Source organism: Setaria italica, chromosome V (genome assembly GCF_000263155.2).
Source record: "Setaria italica strain Yugu1 chromosome V, Setaria_italica_v2.0, whole genome shotgun sequence".
Taxonomy (NCBI): Eukaryota; Viridiplantae; Streptophyta; class Magnoliopsida; order Poales; family Poaceae; genus Setaria; species Setaria italica.
The window spans coordinates 24903072-24921016 of record NC_028454.1 but is presented as its reverse complement, the minus strand read 5'-3'; the positions used below and the strand labels follow the sequence as shown (position 1 = coordinate 24921016).

The window sequence follows — 17945 nt, the reverse complement described above, 5'->3', positions numbered from 1 at the left end:
ACTTGGTAATGCCGGTTGGTTTGAACTTTTTGGGTAATTTTGTTTTCATTACCCGATTTGTGAAAGCAGGAAAGTGGTTGTAGCTGTCGACTTCTCGTTTGCGCCGACTATTGAGGATTTCTCGTAGATCGCTGAAGTTGGACATCTCGCGGATCTTCCGAGTAGGGCAAATAATTTTAACCGAGTTGGTGCAGCTGGCTTCACCCACATCCTTCTGTTGAGTAGGAGCTTTATGCTTGTTTGGACCTTGGCTGTGTTGCCGGGGTTGGTTGACTGCATCATCGTTTCGTGGGGTGACATTTTTATCTGTAGCCCCCCTGCTTCCGTCTTGATGCGATGTAATGCGAGGAATGGATGGGATTGGTGATTCTTTGTCGAGTAGCTTGTAGGCTTGCTCTGCGAGTTGTGCGATTAGGCCGTTGCCACGCTGCACGAGTTGAGCTGTGGCTGCGTTATCCTTATCTTGAGGCATCAATGTCGTTAAAAGGTTGATTGAAGCGATAGCCGCGAGTGGAGTATTGTGCTCCTGAGCCTGGACTGCGTTGAAAGCCCGTTCAAGATTTGTTATAGGAATATTTGTAGCCATCGACTGTCGTCGCTCAGCTCGAGTGGCATTGCGCGCCCTTCGTTGGTTGCGCTGTTCGGGAGTTTCATTGTCGGCTGTAGACTCATCTTCAGAGATGTTGTCGATTTGTGCTAGTCGCCTGGGATTCTATTCTGGCTAGTACCCGAGTTGTTATTCTGAGTAATAACAAGTATCTCCCTGTCCGGGTAGTAGCTTCCGGAACTTGATGTAGCAATCTCTGTGTAGCTTGCTTCGTGGTTGGACGTAAGTCGAACGCCCTCTTGATATGGCAGGTTGTCTATATGGGCGACGAGGCGTGAGTCGTAGTCACAGTCAAGAAAAGATGGTCGCAATCCCGGCTAGTGGACGAATCTGCCTTGTGATGTCGAAGTTATTACCAACCCTTGAGCTGGACCAGATAATGGTATCTCTGGTGAGTAGAATGAGTCGGAGTCAACATCCTCGTCATGCCCGAGTTCAACTGGGGTTCGAGCAAGAAAACCTTGGTAGACTTTTGTCGCGTTGCTGAGTCCGTGCGGGAACCGCTTTGAAGTCGAACCTGATTTGGATGCTGACTGGGGCCGCCGAATCCGAAGTGAGTCCGACCCTGACTCCAAGGGTCGGCTGAGCCCGACCCCTTGGGGGAGTAGCTCCGCCTCGCCCGACCCTGAGTGGAAATCCGCCTCGCCCGACTCCGAGTCCTGGGGTCGGCGGAGCCCGACCCTTTGGAGGGGTAGTTCCGCCTCGTCCGACCCCGAGTCCTAGGGTCGAGAGGGCCTGACCCCTGAGCGAGACTCCACCTCGCCCGACCCTGAGTCCTGGGGTCGGCAGTGTCCGACCCCCGAGCGAAACGTTGGAGTAATCCGAGGCGAAGTTGAATCCGACGCGTAGTCGAACTCGAACTTGTTGACTTTGAAATCTTGATTTTTTCTGGTCAGGTTTTCTGGTTTCTTCTCCTGAGTGTCGACGATCTGGCGCCGGAACGATCCCGAGCCTTCGGCGACGCAGAACTAGGATCCAAAAACTCAGGAGGCGCCGACTTCGATGAAGAAGACGGGCCTAATGATGACTTTCGCCATTGAGCTCGCGTTGAGAAACTCGACGAGTCCCCCTACCTGGCGCGCTAGCTTTCGGTGTTTTAGACCGGCAACCCGCCTAGGGGGTACTCTAGGTGTTCTTTTATGCGGTAAGAGTCGTCGAGAATCAAGAAATCAATGGTGACATAAGGAACACGATTTAGACAGGTTCGGGCCGCTAGATCGCGTAATACCCTACGTCCTGTGTGTTGGTTTGTATTGATGTAAGTTCTGGTCTCGAGGGATTCTGTTTGAGGGGGGTCCCTGCCCGGCCTTATATACTCGGGAGGGCAGGGTTACAAGTCTGAGTCCTAGTCGGGTACTGTTACAGAGTTCTACTCGGTATTGGCCTGAGTAGTTTTCCATAAACATACAAGACTAGTCCGAGAAGGATACGCCTATCCTTGTTCTGATCATGTCCGAGTACGTCCCTTAGTGGGCCGTCCAAGGCCTACTCGTGGGTCTAGGGAGTACGCCCGACAACTGTCGGCTAGCTGCTCCAGCGCTCACGGCCCATGCCCCGACCGCCGCCGCATTCCAAATCGATCGGGAGGGGCAGCAGGAGGGGCCGGCCAGCAGCCAGGAGGGGCGGCGGGGTCAGGCGGCCGGGAGGGGCAGCAGGAGGGGCGGTGGGGGAGGAAGATGACAGCGTGGGAGGGAGGGAGTCACCGCGCGGGGGGCTTGGGAGAAATAGAATCAAACCGTTTTTTTAACCAATGGTATTGGTGGGTAATTACCCACCAACTCTATGAAGAGGTTCAAAAGAGGTGGTTTTGGAGCCGCAAAAGAGGTGCTCCAAAACTCCACCCCTAGTTGCACTACTACTCATGAGGAGGTTCAAAAGAGGTGATTTTGGAGCTCCAAAACTCCACCCGAGAGGAAGTTTCCTCAAGGGAGGTTTTTTTTTTCGCCGAGAGATGGCAACGTGTAGGACTGCCGACCAATCACGTAAGCCGTAAAATCAAGATCTGATGGCGTAAAAAATTTTTACCGACGTGGATGGCGTGGTTGCCGCCGAACTCGTCTCGTTTGTTATCTTCTAATTATGTATCTTTATCAAAAAAAGAAAAGAAAATGGGTGAGTTTTCACAGTGAAAACGGGCTGCATCGGGGGGCTCTTCTAGCAGGCATCCAATTCACCGCCTGATTGGCCCGTGGAACTCTTCCGCGCAGAAGAAGGCCGCGGGAAATGGCAGGGAATTTGCAGGAAATTGGGCTTCCAAACTAGCCTTTAGATGCAGGTTATATCGCAGCGCCGAACAGTTTTGGAATCATTGCTCTATTCCGTTCCCCTCCCCCTCCAGCCGTCGCCCGTCAGGCACCGTCACAGGCTCACAGCTAGCGTGCGCGCGCACGCAAAAAGGCCTCTCCGTCCCCACCTCCTCTTAGCAGTCACCAGTTAGCACCATCCCCCAATCAGCACGAGCCAAAGCCCCGAGCACACACAAAGAGCCGCCTCCAACCGCTTCGCCTCCGCTTCCGCCGCCGGCCATGTCGCGCTTCTTCCGCGGCGCTGCCCTCGCCGCCGCAGCGGCCGGGGGCCTGTCCTCTGCAGTAGTCTCGTGGAACCTCTCCTCGCCCCTCCCGCTCTCGGCCTCCCCCTCCTCTTCCCCGTCGACGTCCGTCGGCCCCGCCGCCGCTGCCACCGGCCACCTCGCCCTCGTCCGCGCGCACCCGGGCCTCCGCGAGCTCGGCGCGATGCTCACACCGTCCTCCTTCTTCGTCGACGCCACCCAGGCGCTCCTCGCGGGCGCTCTGCGCTGCGCGCCCCTCTACCCCAGCACGCTCCGGCAGGGCCGCGACTACCTCACTGCGCAGATCCTGTCCGCGGAGTCGGAGGGCCACGCGGCGTCGGAGGAGGCGGCGATGGACCGGATCAACATGGCCCTCCTCGACGCGCGTGACGGCCACCTCGACGACGCGAGCGACGCCATCGCGCGCCTCGCCGCGGAGCGCCCCGGCGACACCACCTCGCGCCTCTACGCTGCCGCGCTCTGCCACGTGCTCGGCCGACACGAGGAGGGGACGCGGTGGCTCCACGACGCCGCAGTGCCCGACCTTTCCCGCCTCGAGCACAAGATGCCGTTCGTTGAGGGCGTCCTTGTCTCCACGGTCGGCTCCGCGCCGCGCGCCGTCGCGGGCTCGGAGGAGCTGGTCTTGCGCACCACGCTCGGGCTGGTGGAGCTGACGATGTGGTCCATTTTCCAGCACGGCGATCTGCCGGAGAGGCTTCAGGTGTTGGCGTTGATGGTATTCTTGCGGGGGGCCGTAGCGAGGAAGTTAGGCAGAGATGATGGACCAGCACCGCCGGAGGGATCTCAGGACGCATCGTCACCCCAAGCTTCCTAGCTAGGTGATATGAGATCAACTAAACAATTTCATTCAGATACTTCGATTCTTACGTGTTCACATGATTCCGGTTGCGAATTTGCTTTGTTCTATAGAGTTTGCCTCGGCTGCCACTCGTGTTTAATTTGCTTGTTCAGACCATGACCATTGTGCTAGATCGAAACGATATCCATCCCACAAATCTGAATATGTTGCTACACGGTTCCAATTCAAGTGTTTAATTAGTTTAGTGTCTGGTGTATGTTTTCCGGTATGAAGAGTGTTTATTGTAGTGTTAATTTTTAACAATGATTTGATGGTAGAGGTGACCAATTGAACATGTAATTAGTTGCATTAGGAGATGGGTTAAGGAAACTCTTTTAAATGACATATATTGCTCTGCAGGAAAAATTGTTTAATGTAATAATTTCCCCTCGTAAGAATGGATGAAATTAAAATATGCAACTCTTGTGTGTATTTGAGATCTTACAGTAGGATATGGCACAATGTATTTGATAGTTGTTCATGTGGTTAGGGTTGGTAATCAAAGCCTGTTATATTTGTTAAGATATTTCATTTGGCAAATCAACAGGTGGGCCTCACTGTTAAGGACTGATAGAATGTCCATATAAACCTGCAATTTTCCATATTTGCAATGCAGAGTGAAGACAACGTTCAAACAAGTTATTGACCATCTATTCCTCTATGCTTAGAATATCGAGAGAAAATTAATTATGTGTCTTATGTTTTGAATCTAACACACATTTATATTAGAATTCTGAAACTGACAACGTCCCGTATTTCCTTTTTCTTGAAAACTAGTGTGGATGGTAACATTACCTAGCAATAATTCTTTTCTGATAACTACAACATGATCATGTTGCATTTCAATTCAATTTTTCCATGTATATGTAGCATCAGTTATTTCAAAACTCCACCTGTTGCCATCCAGTTAGCCCTTGTCATTTACTGTGGACTAAAGCACTGAGAATTATTGTTTTCGCAGATCTATTGTCAGTTCCAAAGCCCATTCAGATTTAGGTGGACTACTGCGAGATGATTCTTTGGCTAAAGACTGAATACTCGATTTTTGTGAAATGCTAGTCTCCCGATTCTTTGGAATGCTGTATGGAGTTCGGATTAATATTGTTAACCAAAACTGTAATGCAAGTTTTGACATTTAACCTCTTGCCCTCACCATATTTCACGTTTATCTTGGTGTTATTCATGTGTGCCATGAATTGATACGAAAATACTGCTTCTTGTTCTTTTTTTGCTGAGTCAGCCGTATGAAGGCTGTATGACTTACTGAATATGCTGTGAAAATATTCATGGTATATTTGTTTTTAAGTATTGTCGTCCCTTTATCCATTTTAAATATAGTTTGCGTAGATATAGCTTCTGTTAGATTATTATGCGAACAGAGCTGTATCTTGTGTTGTTCGATCTTCTTTCTGGTGTCATTTTCCATTGTTTTGTTTTTTCTAAGGCATTATTAGTTTACTTGCTAGCCATAGCCACACATAATCGTAACATATTTATGAGAAGGTTTTTGTTCTTTTCTGTGATTTGAATCAGTCAATTTTTCCCTTCCTATATGAAAATATTTTTTATACAAAGCAAGTCTGATAATATTGTCAGAGAACTTCATATATTATTGTGGATGCTTCTCATGATCTTTAGCCCTTGTTTACTTCCCTCCAAACTCCCAACTTTGACACTATGCAAAAAGAAGATTCCCCATCACATCAAACTTGCGGTATATGCATGGAGTACTAAATGTAGATGAAATCAAAAACTAATTGCACAGTTTTGTTGTACTTTGCGAGACGAATCTTTTGAGCCTAATTAGTCAATATTTGGACAATAATTCACAAATACAAACGAAACGCTACAGTGTCGCATTTATGGCAAATTGCCAATTTTGCAACTTCCAACTTGGGAAGTAAACAAGGTCAATTCATCTTGCCAGTTGTGCAGCGTATTTGATTTGTTTCTTCTTTGGTCAATTTATCTCTTAGGCACCACCAAGACCACCATCAGTTCGTACAGCAAATTAAAACACTAATAATTCTTAATGAGAAATTGACATCTCTTACAACATCAAGGCTCCCTTTTCTTCATGAGACATTGAAACAAAAATGGGATTATCTTAAGACTTCAGAGAGCTGCAAACAGCAAAATGCGAAAAACAATTTGTCGGAAAAGCAAAAGCTGCATACTGTTTGTGAATTGACTCGGGGCACTCTTTGTTTACAAACTATTGATGAACCTTCCATTTGTCTTTTGTTAAAAAAATTTCTAAGATTGCGTGACATCTTATTATTTCTCTTAGGCAGTAAAAACCGCATATGTTTCATGCAAAAGGCATGACTGCTACTCCATCCGTCCCAAATTGTAGGTCGTTTTGTCTTTTCTAGGTGTATAGCTGCTGCTATGCACCTAAATATAGTGTATGTCTAGATGCATATAAACATCTATGAACCTATAAAAGCTAAACAACCTACAATTTAAAACGGACGGAGTACATTTCTTACCTTTTTAAGAATATTCTTCAGCCAATTGGAAATGCCTACCTTGTGATTAAACCTCTGCTAACTTTTTATGCAGATGGGGTTGCATAATTGAATAATGCAGATTCAAGCACATGCATCCTTTGAGATAAAAAGATAATTCAGCCGAATTGAATAATTATTAAGTATAGAGTGAAGTAAATGTCCGCGCAAATTCCAATAAACAAATAAGCAATGGCACCTTGTTCACAATAGAGATGAAGTCAAATGTGTGTGACAAACTACATGAGGAAGTATACTTAAGCAGATGACTAATTAAGTCCTTTTAAACAAACCTACCCCTACCATTCCCATTAACAAAATGAGAACTGGCCAAATATTACGCATTGATTTCCGAAGCACACTCTCCCAGTAGACAACTTCTCCCTCATGAGCACAAAGATGATGGGATGGCATTTGGTCTCCTCCACGACCCAAATTTGCAATATGAGCTGCAAGAAACTTGAACCAATCCACTATCTCCTGGCAACAGAATAAAGGGAGATGAAATAAATAAAGAAGCAATAGCTTGTCTATGAATCTCATGATTAGTTTTAGCTATATAGTGCACAATCGAATTCTGGGCCTGTATTCGTACAGGTCAATTATTCAGCAAGTACACGGTACCATGCATATCAAAACACTACAGTGAATTAACCTTTCAGCAGGTCAGCGTACATATCACATAAGTGGCTCCTAATGGATTCAGGAGCGCATGACTGCCATGGGTGTGAGGTTCATGCCAGAAGCCTGTTTACATATAGGAACCTCTCAAACGCTTCAACAGTACAGAATCAGTTACCATAGTTAAGATATCTACATTCTATGACCCCGCAACTCCGGCGACATATGAACAAACAGAAATTTTCATCAATAGTATCACTTTTGTTTGCCGGTTCATTTTTCGTACCACTAACATAATTTTGTCTATTTGACTTCTTTCATCACAAAATAAAGAGAACTTGGGCTTAAGTGTACATATGGAAATGGGGCTCCCCGATCCCATGAGGTATATTTTTTGCTATTATTCTTAGAAATTGATTAACGCGACAGATGTGATGAGATATATTTTATTGGTATTACTTTTAGAACTTGATGAATGTGACAGTATTTTTTTTCAAACACGCAGGAGAGCTGTGTATCAGTATATTAAGAAGAGTAGGGTTTAAAGAAAACCCCAAAGTTACAGCACACGTTATGAAAAAGGGCAAACCTGTGCAGAAAGCCCCTAGCAAAAATAGGAACTATACTTTCCTATCAACACAAAACCTAAACCAGATCCAGGACCCAGGCTGCTCTTGTAAGGGCACTGGGCGAGGAGAAAGGAAATTCCTCTAGCCCCTGCCATGGCCCAAAGACGTAGCTCTTCTCTTATGACTTCGTGAACTCCATTCAAATCAGGGCAAAGACCATCAAACACACACCAGTTACGATGGTTCCAAACAGTCCATGCACCTAGAATGATGATAGAATTTAGCCCTTTTCTGACCTGACTTGAAACTCTCTCACTTGCTTTTTCCTACCAGTCATCAAAAGAAGTTACATCCAGTTGTGGGGTAAGAATTTGCAAGCCCACCATTTGAAGCAGCCTGAACCAGACTTGCTGAGTAAAAACACATGAGACAAGCAAGTGATTTATTGTTCCATCCTCTTGGTTGCAAAGGGGACACCGATCAGGATGTGGGAGACCCCTTCTGGATAGACGATCTGCTGTCCAGCATCTGTTGTGTGCAGCCAACCACAAGAAGAATTTGCACTTGCCCGGGGCCCAACTTTTCCAAATCCTATCACAGGGTCCAAACTAAGTAGACCCAATAAACAGATTGTCGTAGGCAGACTTCACTAAGTACTGTTGTTTTGAAACCTCTTGATTTTGAAGAAAGTCTGCACATTTGAAGAAAACATTGATCAAAAACTAAGTTATCACTATGAGGTTATCCATAGAATTACTTCAAGAAATTAACTTACCACCATGAGATTCTCCCACATTGCTTGTCATCCTTCAACCATATTTCTTTTTTCATTCCATTTTAACCCACTTAGCATTCTAGCCGCTTTGAGTATTTTGTAGTCTCTCTTAAGCTGACCTTCTTTATCTTGAATCTATACCTTTGTGTACGAGATAGACTTATTTCTCAGATGGAACTCCTTCACCATCTTGTTCCATCCTTCAGTGTTCCAACCATTATCACTTCTATAGCCACTATCTTTATACTCATGGAGAATTTCAACAAGGGATTTCTCAAGAGTTGGGTTCCAATCCGCTTTTTATTTTACTACATTAACAATGGTCAAACATTAGTAATAGAAATTTCATAGCATCAATAATACAAAATTGACAAGAAAGCACGAAGAAACATTAAACACCATACCTCTTGGTGAACCTCCACTCCTCTTTGCCCCACTGCATTTAGGAGAAAGCTTCTTTTTAGTAGCACTTGCTGTAGGCAGGAACCTACGCAATTTCGGCAACCCCCTTGCAATCACATGAGCTTTGGGGAGCCTTTTCCAACCATCGCTTTCACAGAAAAACTTTATTCATCAACTTATTCCTGATACAAGCTTATTAACTCATTACAACCATAAAAAATAGCTTATTAACTAATTAACTTATTAAAACTTATTCATGAAGACTAATTTACATGTTGCTGGTACTGAACCCACATTTCTTGAGCGATGGTATCTCTCAAAGCATTGCTTTGTGCAGTGCCTGGGTCATTGAGTTGATCACCATTGGGTAGAGAAACAAAGTGTGTTGGATCGATATTATCCGGCTGATGATCCAACCATTCCTTATCTCCATGAAGTAATCGGATTAGATTGTGGAAGATGGCAGTAGCTACAGGTATTTTCACTTGATTTTCCAACGTTTGGAATGTGGCAACTTTGAGAATGGGGAGGCGCTTCTTAAGCACCCCCAAAGTCCTTTCCACATGGTTCCTCAGTAGTGTGTGGTGGTGGTTGAAGAGCTCCTTTGAGTTTTGTGGTCTTCGATGTCCAGCTCCAAATTATTTCAAATGGTATCGAACCCCTCGATATGGAGCGAGAAAAGATGGAGTATTTGCATACCCTCCATCAACTAGATAGAATTTGCCTGGAGGTACCTGGAAGCCCTTGCTCATAGTTGATCTTAGCACTCTGGAATCTGTAGCTGATCCCTCCCATCCACTAGAAATAAAAGTGATGTTGAGATCGAAATCACATGCCACCATCACGTTTATGCTTAGTGTGCCCTTCCTATTACTAAAAGGAGAATGCTTCTCAGGGATCTGGAAATAGGAATATGAGTTCCATCAATGGCACCGAGACAGTTCTTGAAGAACAGATAGTATCTAGAATTATCTTGGATTTTCAGATGCACTTGATTAGGATCGGGGACTGGAGGAAATGGTGAGAAAGTGTGGGAATGACCTTCTTGAAGAAGTGGTTGATGTGACGATGGAAGGTGTCGTTGTTGTGCCCAAAGGTCACTACGAGATCCTCATATGAGGCGTTGCGACTTAACATGTATAGGAAGAAATCCAACTTCTCCTTCACCGTAATCCTTGTATCAACAATGAGCCTTTTCCTTATAAGATAAGTCTCCACCTCTTTGAAGATGTGGGGTTCCATCCTAAATGTAACTTGACAGTTCTTGACATGTTCCTTAAGGAGTCGACGAACCTTAACCTCTCTTATTTCTACAGATGTATGACGTTTCTTCTTTACTCCTTTTCTAGCAGAACCCATCAAATATAAGGTAGGGAATAGAAACATCATCATGACATCATCTTCTTCCTCCCTCCTCTTTCTAATATGATCTCACAAAGAGATACTAATTGCAAAACTAAAGCATATAAATTTAAAATCAGATAGTGAAAGGATCTTGTGATGCCTAGAGGGGGTGAATAGGCTCACTATAAAATTTTCCTGAATAACTCGCAGCGGTATTAGATATGTCGTAACTTCTGACACTGTGCTAGAACTTTCGATGGATCGGAACTTTCGGTACAGGGGTGGAACTTCCGACGGCAGGAAGTGAGCTGAACAAAATTCAAAATTAAACTTTAATCTGCCAATTCTGTTTGAATCAAAAGATGATAAATGATGAGTAGAGACTACTACAGCTGATAGATATGCAAGGAACTTCACAAATTTATAGATCAACTCAAATCAAGCTTCTAGGTCAATATGAACTCAATGAACACAACAAGCACATGAGACAAAGGATTTATTTACCAAAGTTCACTTCCACAAAGGAAGCTATGTCTCTGTTGAGGAGCTCACAAAGAGCCGGGTCCTCACTAACTCTTTACCTCTCTCAATCAACCACAAAGGAGGATTGAGTTACTTACTATGAATCCACAAATGATGGGGTGATACAAATGTTCCCGGACCCACCACACAAAGAGGGTGCTCAAACAGGTGACACCTAACCATCTAGAAGCAAGCTTCAAGAGTAACAAACGCGAATCGAAGGCCGGAGATGCTTCAAGTGCTCTTGAGATGAACTTGTTGAACCTCACACTCAAAGCTTCAAGTCTCACACCTCCAATCTTGCTCTCACCCAATCCCTAGCTCAAACTCTCAAGGATTTAGCTCAAAGAGGGAGTGGGAGGTGTATTGAATGTCTATGGGGTGTGTTGCTCGAGTTAGGTCAGCAGCAATGAAGGAGAGGGCTGAGGGGGTATTTATACCTGAGCCCTAAAAACTAGCTGTTACAATGCTATTATGTGCTTGTCGGAACTTCTAACACAGGGTCGGAACTTCCGACATAGTTAAACTAAAATGGTTGGGAACCTCCTTTCGGAAGGTATAAGAAACTTCCGGTGCATATTATCGGAACTTCCAACACAAGGTCGAAACTTCCGATGGTGTCAAATTAAATCCACTGAGCATCCCCGGTTAGAAGTTTCTGAAAACTTCCGGCCGGTGTCGGAACTTCCAACCCCCTTGTCGGAACTTCCAACACTCACAGCAATTGTGAGAAAATAAGTATGCAAGTGAGTGAATTGTGTCTCTCAATGGGTGGTTAGCATCTCAAATAAGCACTTTAATATCTTCAAGCTATCCATCTGCATCCCCGTTTATAATATGGTGTTGCTATACTCAATTTCAAAATTAGAAATTATAAAAAAGTTTTCTTTTAAGCTCAACACCATTCTTTATTTGAAATTGGGGTTCTTTTCTTACACTTTTGCACTTTTTAAGAATTTAAACATGTCAATCACTCGATAAAGTCATTAATCCCTTAATCATGCATGTCATCAACACCAAAATCCACTTAGGGGGCTAAATGCACTTTCATATAGAAGCTAAATAGATAAAATGGAAGGCTAAACATGATAATTTTACTCATTGCAATAGAAAAAATGAATGGCTGAACAAGTTAAATAGAAAAAATGAAAGGCTTAAACGTAGACAGAATTAAGTACCTCCTAGAGTTCATACCGGATCCCAGGAAGGTGGAGGTTCACCTTCCCCAACTCTAATTGGTGCTGGAGAGATCTACAAGAAATAAGAAAAGGGTATATTGTTTAATGCAAAATATGTTATTGTTTAAGAGTTCAGCACAAAATCATAATTAGCGCTCTATCAGATGTACTCTGCATCGCATAGCTAACCAAGTATGCAATCCCTTCGAAGATCAAGGCTGAACATAACATCTGTTAGTAAATGTGGCACCCCTAATTAATTCTCAAACCTTGATATCAAATGACTTTGATAGACATCTTCTGTCAGGCGCCAAATATGCCAAACGACTAGTAAAAACATAAACGTTGACATCTGCCATGGTATAGTTTTGGGTCAGAGGAACTCTCCTCTCTTTGCTGGTAAGCTAGCATTTGACATCTGCCATGGCATGTGCCATGCTTCTCCAACAAATGTAAAAGAGAATGGCCAAACGTTGGAAGGATGGGAGTATCAGGAGGCCCCTAGACTGCGGAACACCCTTGTTAAAAAAAACCCATTGGATAAACACCCTTGCCACCCTTGATCGTGACAATAAACACAATACATTGCACGGTTATTGCAACTCGCAAGAAACAATGACAGTTAACAGCACCAAGATCACAACCTGGAGTTAAGTAACAAGACCAAACGAGGATCAAAGGGAAAGCAACAAAGAGAGCCAAAACAATGGGTTGGTGACCACAGCAGAGAATAGGAAACAAGTAATGTTTTGACCTACCTAATCTTTTGACTTGAAAGAAATCTACAACAAACAATCAGAATCAATTATGAACTAAATAGTGTGATGCCCAATCATTGTCAAGAGACAACAAACCTCACACAGAATCACAACCTACCGCATCAAAAATAACCATATCAATCAAATTGTATCCTGAGGCCTGAGAAGACAGAGCCCAGAAAAGGAGATGCATATATATAAACCAATCCCTTGCTGAACTAAATATACACGTGAGTTGCCATTACAGGAATGTTCACTATTATGGCAACAGAAGCAACTCAGGGAAAAATGCATAAACTAATTCCAAGACAGAAAGTTCTATATGAGAAGTTGAGACTTGATTATTTTCCCCTCCAAAAATTCAGGATGATACTCTTGCTACAAGACAGGGCTTTTGTACTCCAATACCTACGTATGCAGTCCTAATTCATGGGAGTATCCCTAATTTGTGAATGCATGGTATCTTCAATGCAAAATCACCTCTCAATGTCGAGATTCCGATATGGTACTTTTTCTAGGAAAAACCAAGTCCAGGCAGGCTCTAAACATTGCAAGCAGCGTTAGCAAATGCAAATGCAAATGCCAAAAAAAAAACTCTTTTTTACATAAAACTTATCGGAGATGCAGTTGGTTGGCGGTGTGTATGCCGGTTTTATTTATGATCTCAAGACACAAATAACTGGTTGGCTCAAGGTTTTGTAGTAAAAATTGAACTCATCATATTTGGTTTAGAAAGTCTGCTGGGTCTTGAGGAAGACAAGGAACAATATAGCATTTGAAATTAATGTTCTCAAAGAACAGGATCATTGATATTCTTCATTTATATCATTTATGCAGGAACTCAAAGTTTGTTGAGAATGGGAATTAGACATGATGGACACAATGTCATTTGGGGATGAGCAATAGAGCTTCAACCATTATCAGGGTGCAATAAAGAAGTCTAGAGTAGGAGGTTGAGATAAAAACTGATATAGTTTGGGTTGATGTGTGCAGTTTAAGTTGAATCATTTGTGCTGATGCTGTCAGGCTGGTACCCCAGGCTGGTACCCCTGCTCTAATGAACCTCGCCCACAACAAACAAGAACCGGCCAGCCCAGCCTGGCCACCTAGATCGGCGAATCCATACGAACCTCACCCACCAACCAAATCGCCAATGCAAAACAGCAACACGCCCACCAACCAAAGAAGCGCAACAAGGGAAACTTCCGGATATGAAGAACAAGAACGCGAGGATGGGAGAGGGGAAGGAAGTGAGGGAGGCGCTTACCGGTGAGAAGGCGGCGGAGAGGGTGAAGGCTGGACGGGAGCCGGTCGCTGTTGGGGATGTGCCACGCCACCACGCCGTCACCTCGCGCCGCGACTTCTCGCCGCCGCCTTATCACCTCGTGCGCCGCCAGCGGAGCCCTTGCGTCCCCGCGTCTCGCCTCAGCGCTCGTGGATTCGTTCCGAGGGTGAGGTAGGGTTGTGATCCGGGCCGTGGAGTGTGGGAGGAGTCCAATCCAGGCCGGTTTTCTTTCCAAGCCGGGCCAAAACGAACAGCTTTTTCAATGCAAGCTGGCTTCGAATCGGGCCACTCCAAACCACCCGGAACGGGCCTCATTCCGGGCCATTCTGAGGAAACCGAACGGGCCTAGAATGTAAAGAGAGATGTTCAACTAGCAGTTTTGTTAGCAGCTGCAATATTGGTTGAGCCGCATTTGGTTGGGCCAACAAGTCCATATGATACGGGCCAATAGACCAGTGACCATTCCCTACATTTTTTTCCTTTTTTGTTTTTCAATCACTTTATGAAAAAGAAATCTATTTGTCGCCTCAACTATGGATGGAGTTCGATTAACCACCCCAGAACGAAATACCAGATGTTGGCCCCTTCAAATTTTCCGTTTTGACACCATGTGCAGTTTCGACACAGTCATGGTGTCCCCACTTGCCATTTGTTCTAAAAAGTGTGAAAAGAAAACTCAAGATTTTCCTTGAAAATGTGGTTCAGTATAAGCATTTGTACTATACAGAATTAACAAAAGGACATTACTAGTTAACTTATCGTGTACTACAAATTGCATTACCAATTTACCATGCATGTCGCTTCTGTTCTAATGAACTAGAACCAAACTAAGATAAATATGTACTCTACACAGCTGTGATTTAGATTGAAAGTTCAGTAGAATGCAGTTGAATGCAAAGTTATCAACATACGGAAAGGACTTCATCAGTTAGAAATTGTGAAATCTGCATTTCGGCTTAGAAAAACAAGGGTCAAAGCTACCTACTTTAGATTAGAACAGAGAGCTTATGATAAAATGAATGTACTGTAAGTCTGTAAGTCTGCAAGAGCTTGAGGACACATCAGAATCACAAAGGAGTAAGGATTTCTGATTTTATTTCATAGCTAGCCGGCATTTCTACATTCGACTTTATGAAATCCAATATTAAAAGAAGATTCCAGAAACTGAAAGTACACTATCTTGTGGCAGATAAAGTTCAGATAATACTAATAGCATTGTGCTAGAGGAATCAGCAATCATGATACTATGGGGGCATCTGGGATCTGATCAGAAAGACAAAAGTTCAGGTAATTTACCCGGACTCATAAAAAATCAACATATCATGAGTTTATGACAAATCACTGTTCTCAGCAATAAAAAATACGTGTATTTCAAATGGCAATACCATGTCACTGAACAGTCATAATGAACTAGAAAATTATGCAGATAGCTAGATACCGAATTATTATTAAAAAACGTCCATTATCCAAAGATGACATACATTGCAAGTTATGTGAAAGGCTGATTTCCTCACTAGAAAAGCAGAGAATTTCAAATGCTAATTTATCAGGGTATGGAAGGATGAACAATAAGTGAGCCATCATTTAGTAAATGTGAAATCCACATTCAGGCTCATAACTTTAAGGCTAACACAAACTTTAGACAAACATAGAGACAAACAATGAGTTTGGGTACTGCAAGAGCTTAAGATTATGAAATAGTCACATTTCCAATTCCATGCACATCTTCTGCATAAGTCCATGAAAACCAACAAACAAAACATAAAAAACACATAGAGTAGTGAGAAGAGGTATAAGAAAAGGAGGCTTGCTAAATGATCTCACAAATATTTATTCCCATTAAAAGGAAGCTTTCCTAGCTTCGGTGTATGGACCACGCCATAGCATTATACTAGGATGATGAGCAATCATCACATTATGACTGTAATGTGTTAAGTACCATATCACACTAGTTCATCTTCAATGCAACTCCAATTCCATGCTGTATTGAAATAAGGAAAAAACAGAGCACTAGCAAACACATTTCCAAGCTGAAATAATGAAAATCCGAGCTACTTTCTGTTTTGCATTCAGTTAACAAAACCGAATGGAAAGTGGAAACTACAAGGCACTGGAAAATTGGAAATGCATGGTAGTATGCAGGTTCAGCAATTGAAGCAGTACATTCTACGACTATCTGACTCTGCAATTCTGCATATTGCAATCAACAACTACCTCACTTTGAATACTGCAACCAGAAGCTACCTCACTCTGAACATTGCAATCAGAAACTACTTCACTCTGAATACCGCAATCATTGATTACCTGCTCTGAACATTGCAATCAGAAACTACCTCAACACGCCACCTAACATGATCTCAAGCAAATCCACTTAGGGATCATAGGAAAGTTGAAACACCTGTTGCTGCCTCAAGGGAGAAGCCAAACTGGAGCAGATTGGTCCGATGGGTCTGGCCTCGGGAAGCAGCGCTGGACATGGCCGCCTTCTGACCACATCCCGTTGTCGCTGCAGGGGTAGTGATTCACATTGCCATTGCCGAAGATCACCGCATCGTCATAGAACTTTCCATCATCCAAGAAGTAGATGCCTCCCTGGAGGTACTCATCCGCCTTGTAGGATCTGGAGCAGCCATGCCCGACGAACAGCATCTGGTCACCCAGCGTGTCCAGCTCGCTCCATTCGAAGGGGTACATATCGACGGGGAAGTTGGCGTCGGCGTCAGCAATGTTCCGTTCGATCCCCCGGAACACCTTGAACTTGGACGTCGGCTGATTAGGATGAGGCGTGAACCTCACGACCATGAGAAGCTCCTCGCGGGACACGACGAGGTAGCGAGCGCGGACGTACTGGTCGTGGAGGCGTCCACGGGGACGGAACCGGAGCGTCTCCCAGTTTGTTGTCAGCATGTTCTCTTGAAGCCGGAATGGCTTGCACAGGCGGAGATGTTCGCCCTGGGTGACGAAAGCGAAGGCTCCACTGTAGAGGTAGAGGACGTCCTCAACATCCAATGCAACATCGCCATCGCCTGGTGGCACGAAATCAAAGACCCACCGCCAATTCTTGCGCCAGAGCGCGACGCAGCGACGGCGTGGCGGCAGGGCGGCTACGACGCCAGGGGCTGGGTTCCGCCAGGATGTGACGATGGCGGCGCCAACGTAGTTCGTGTGTTCCGGCGAGGATGAGAGCGTGGCGACGTGGATGACCATTCTGTGGATGTATGGATCGGTCCGGCGCCGGAGCTTTCGCGGGAGGTCGCAGACGTTGCCGGTGCGGATGTTGAGGGCCTTGTGGGGGCGCAGCTCGCGGGTGTCGAGGAGGAGCCAGGCGCCGTCGTGCGAGCCGAAGCAGCGCGCCTCGGGCGGGGTGATGTTGAGGAAGTGGTGGACACGGCAGCCGCTGAGGACGCAGGCGACGCGGGTGCTCCCGACAGGGAAGGGCGCGCGAAGGAGGAGCCACGGGAGCAGCCGCCGCTGCGGGAGCAGTTGCCCCACCAGCTGGTTCCGCTGCCGGCGAATCATGTTACGCCACGCGCGGCACACGAGGGACATGCGGCCGTGGTCGACGCTGCACGGGATGTGCCTCAGGATCAGGCGCTGGGTTTCCTCGGGGAGTTCCTCCATGGACAGGGCCTGCGGAGGCGGGGGCGCAGCCATGGGTTCGCAGGATGGGTGGGAACCGGAGGGTGAGGATGGAGGTGGAGTTGCTGCTGCCGAGAGCAGGCTGGTGGAAGAAGAAGAGGAGGCGGTGGAAAGGGGGAGGGCGTTGCGCGTGCGCGGAGGCCTGACCGCCTGAGGGATTCGAATCCCCTCCCTTTTGTTCTGGTGGAGAAGCCGGCGGAAGAGAGGAAGAAGACAGCCTGTGTTGACGTGTTGTCGCTGGCTCTGGCCGTGGAAGTATTGTTGGGTTGGGCCGTAGTTATTTGGGTTTGGACTCTGACCATGCGCAAGCTTGGACCCTGACCGTGGA

The 17945-nt window shown here is 45.3% G+C and overlaps 2 protein-coding genes and 1 pseudogene across 2 annotated transcripts; 1 reads left to right on the top strand and 2 right to left on the bottom strand.

The window, feature by feature from the left end:
• The first annotated feature begins 3043 nt into the window (after positions 1 to 3043).
• LOC101752475 lies at positions 3044 to 3990 on the top strand. Its single transcript, XM_004971856.2, has one exon. It carries the CDS (start codon positions 3133 to 3135, stop codon positions 3988 to 3990), a length of 858 nt encoding a protein of 285 aa, XP_004971913.1. The 5' UTR covers positions 3044 to 3132.
• Positions 3991 to 8480: 4490 nt separating this feature from the next.
• Positions 8481 to 9037, bottom strand: LOC101766389 (annotated as a pseudogene).
• Positions 9038 to 16387: 7350 nt separating this feature from the next.
• On the bottom strand, positions 16388 to 17632 carry LOC105914406. Its single transcript, XM_012845991.1, has one exon. The coding sequence runs from the start codon at positions 17630 to 17632 to the stop codon at positions 16388 to 16390; it is 1245 nt and encodes a 414-aa protein (XP_012701445.1).
• Between the last annotated feature and the right edge of the window lie 313 nt (positions 17633 to 17945).

Excerpts from the sequence above, each read along its gene's own strand:
- LOC101752475 (XM_004971856.2), top strand. The coding sequence starts at position 3,133 with ATGTCGCGCTTCTTCCGCGGCGCTGCCCTCGCCGCCGCAGCGGCCGGG.
- LOC105914406 (XM_012845991.1), bottom strand. The coding sequence starts at position 17,632 with ATGGCTGCGCCCCCGCCTCCGCAGGCCCTGTCCATGGAGGAACTCCCC.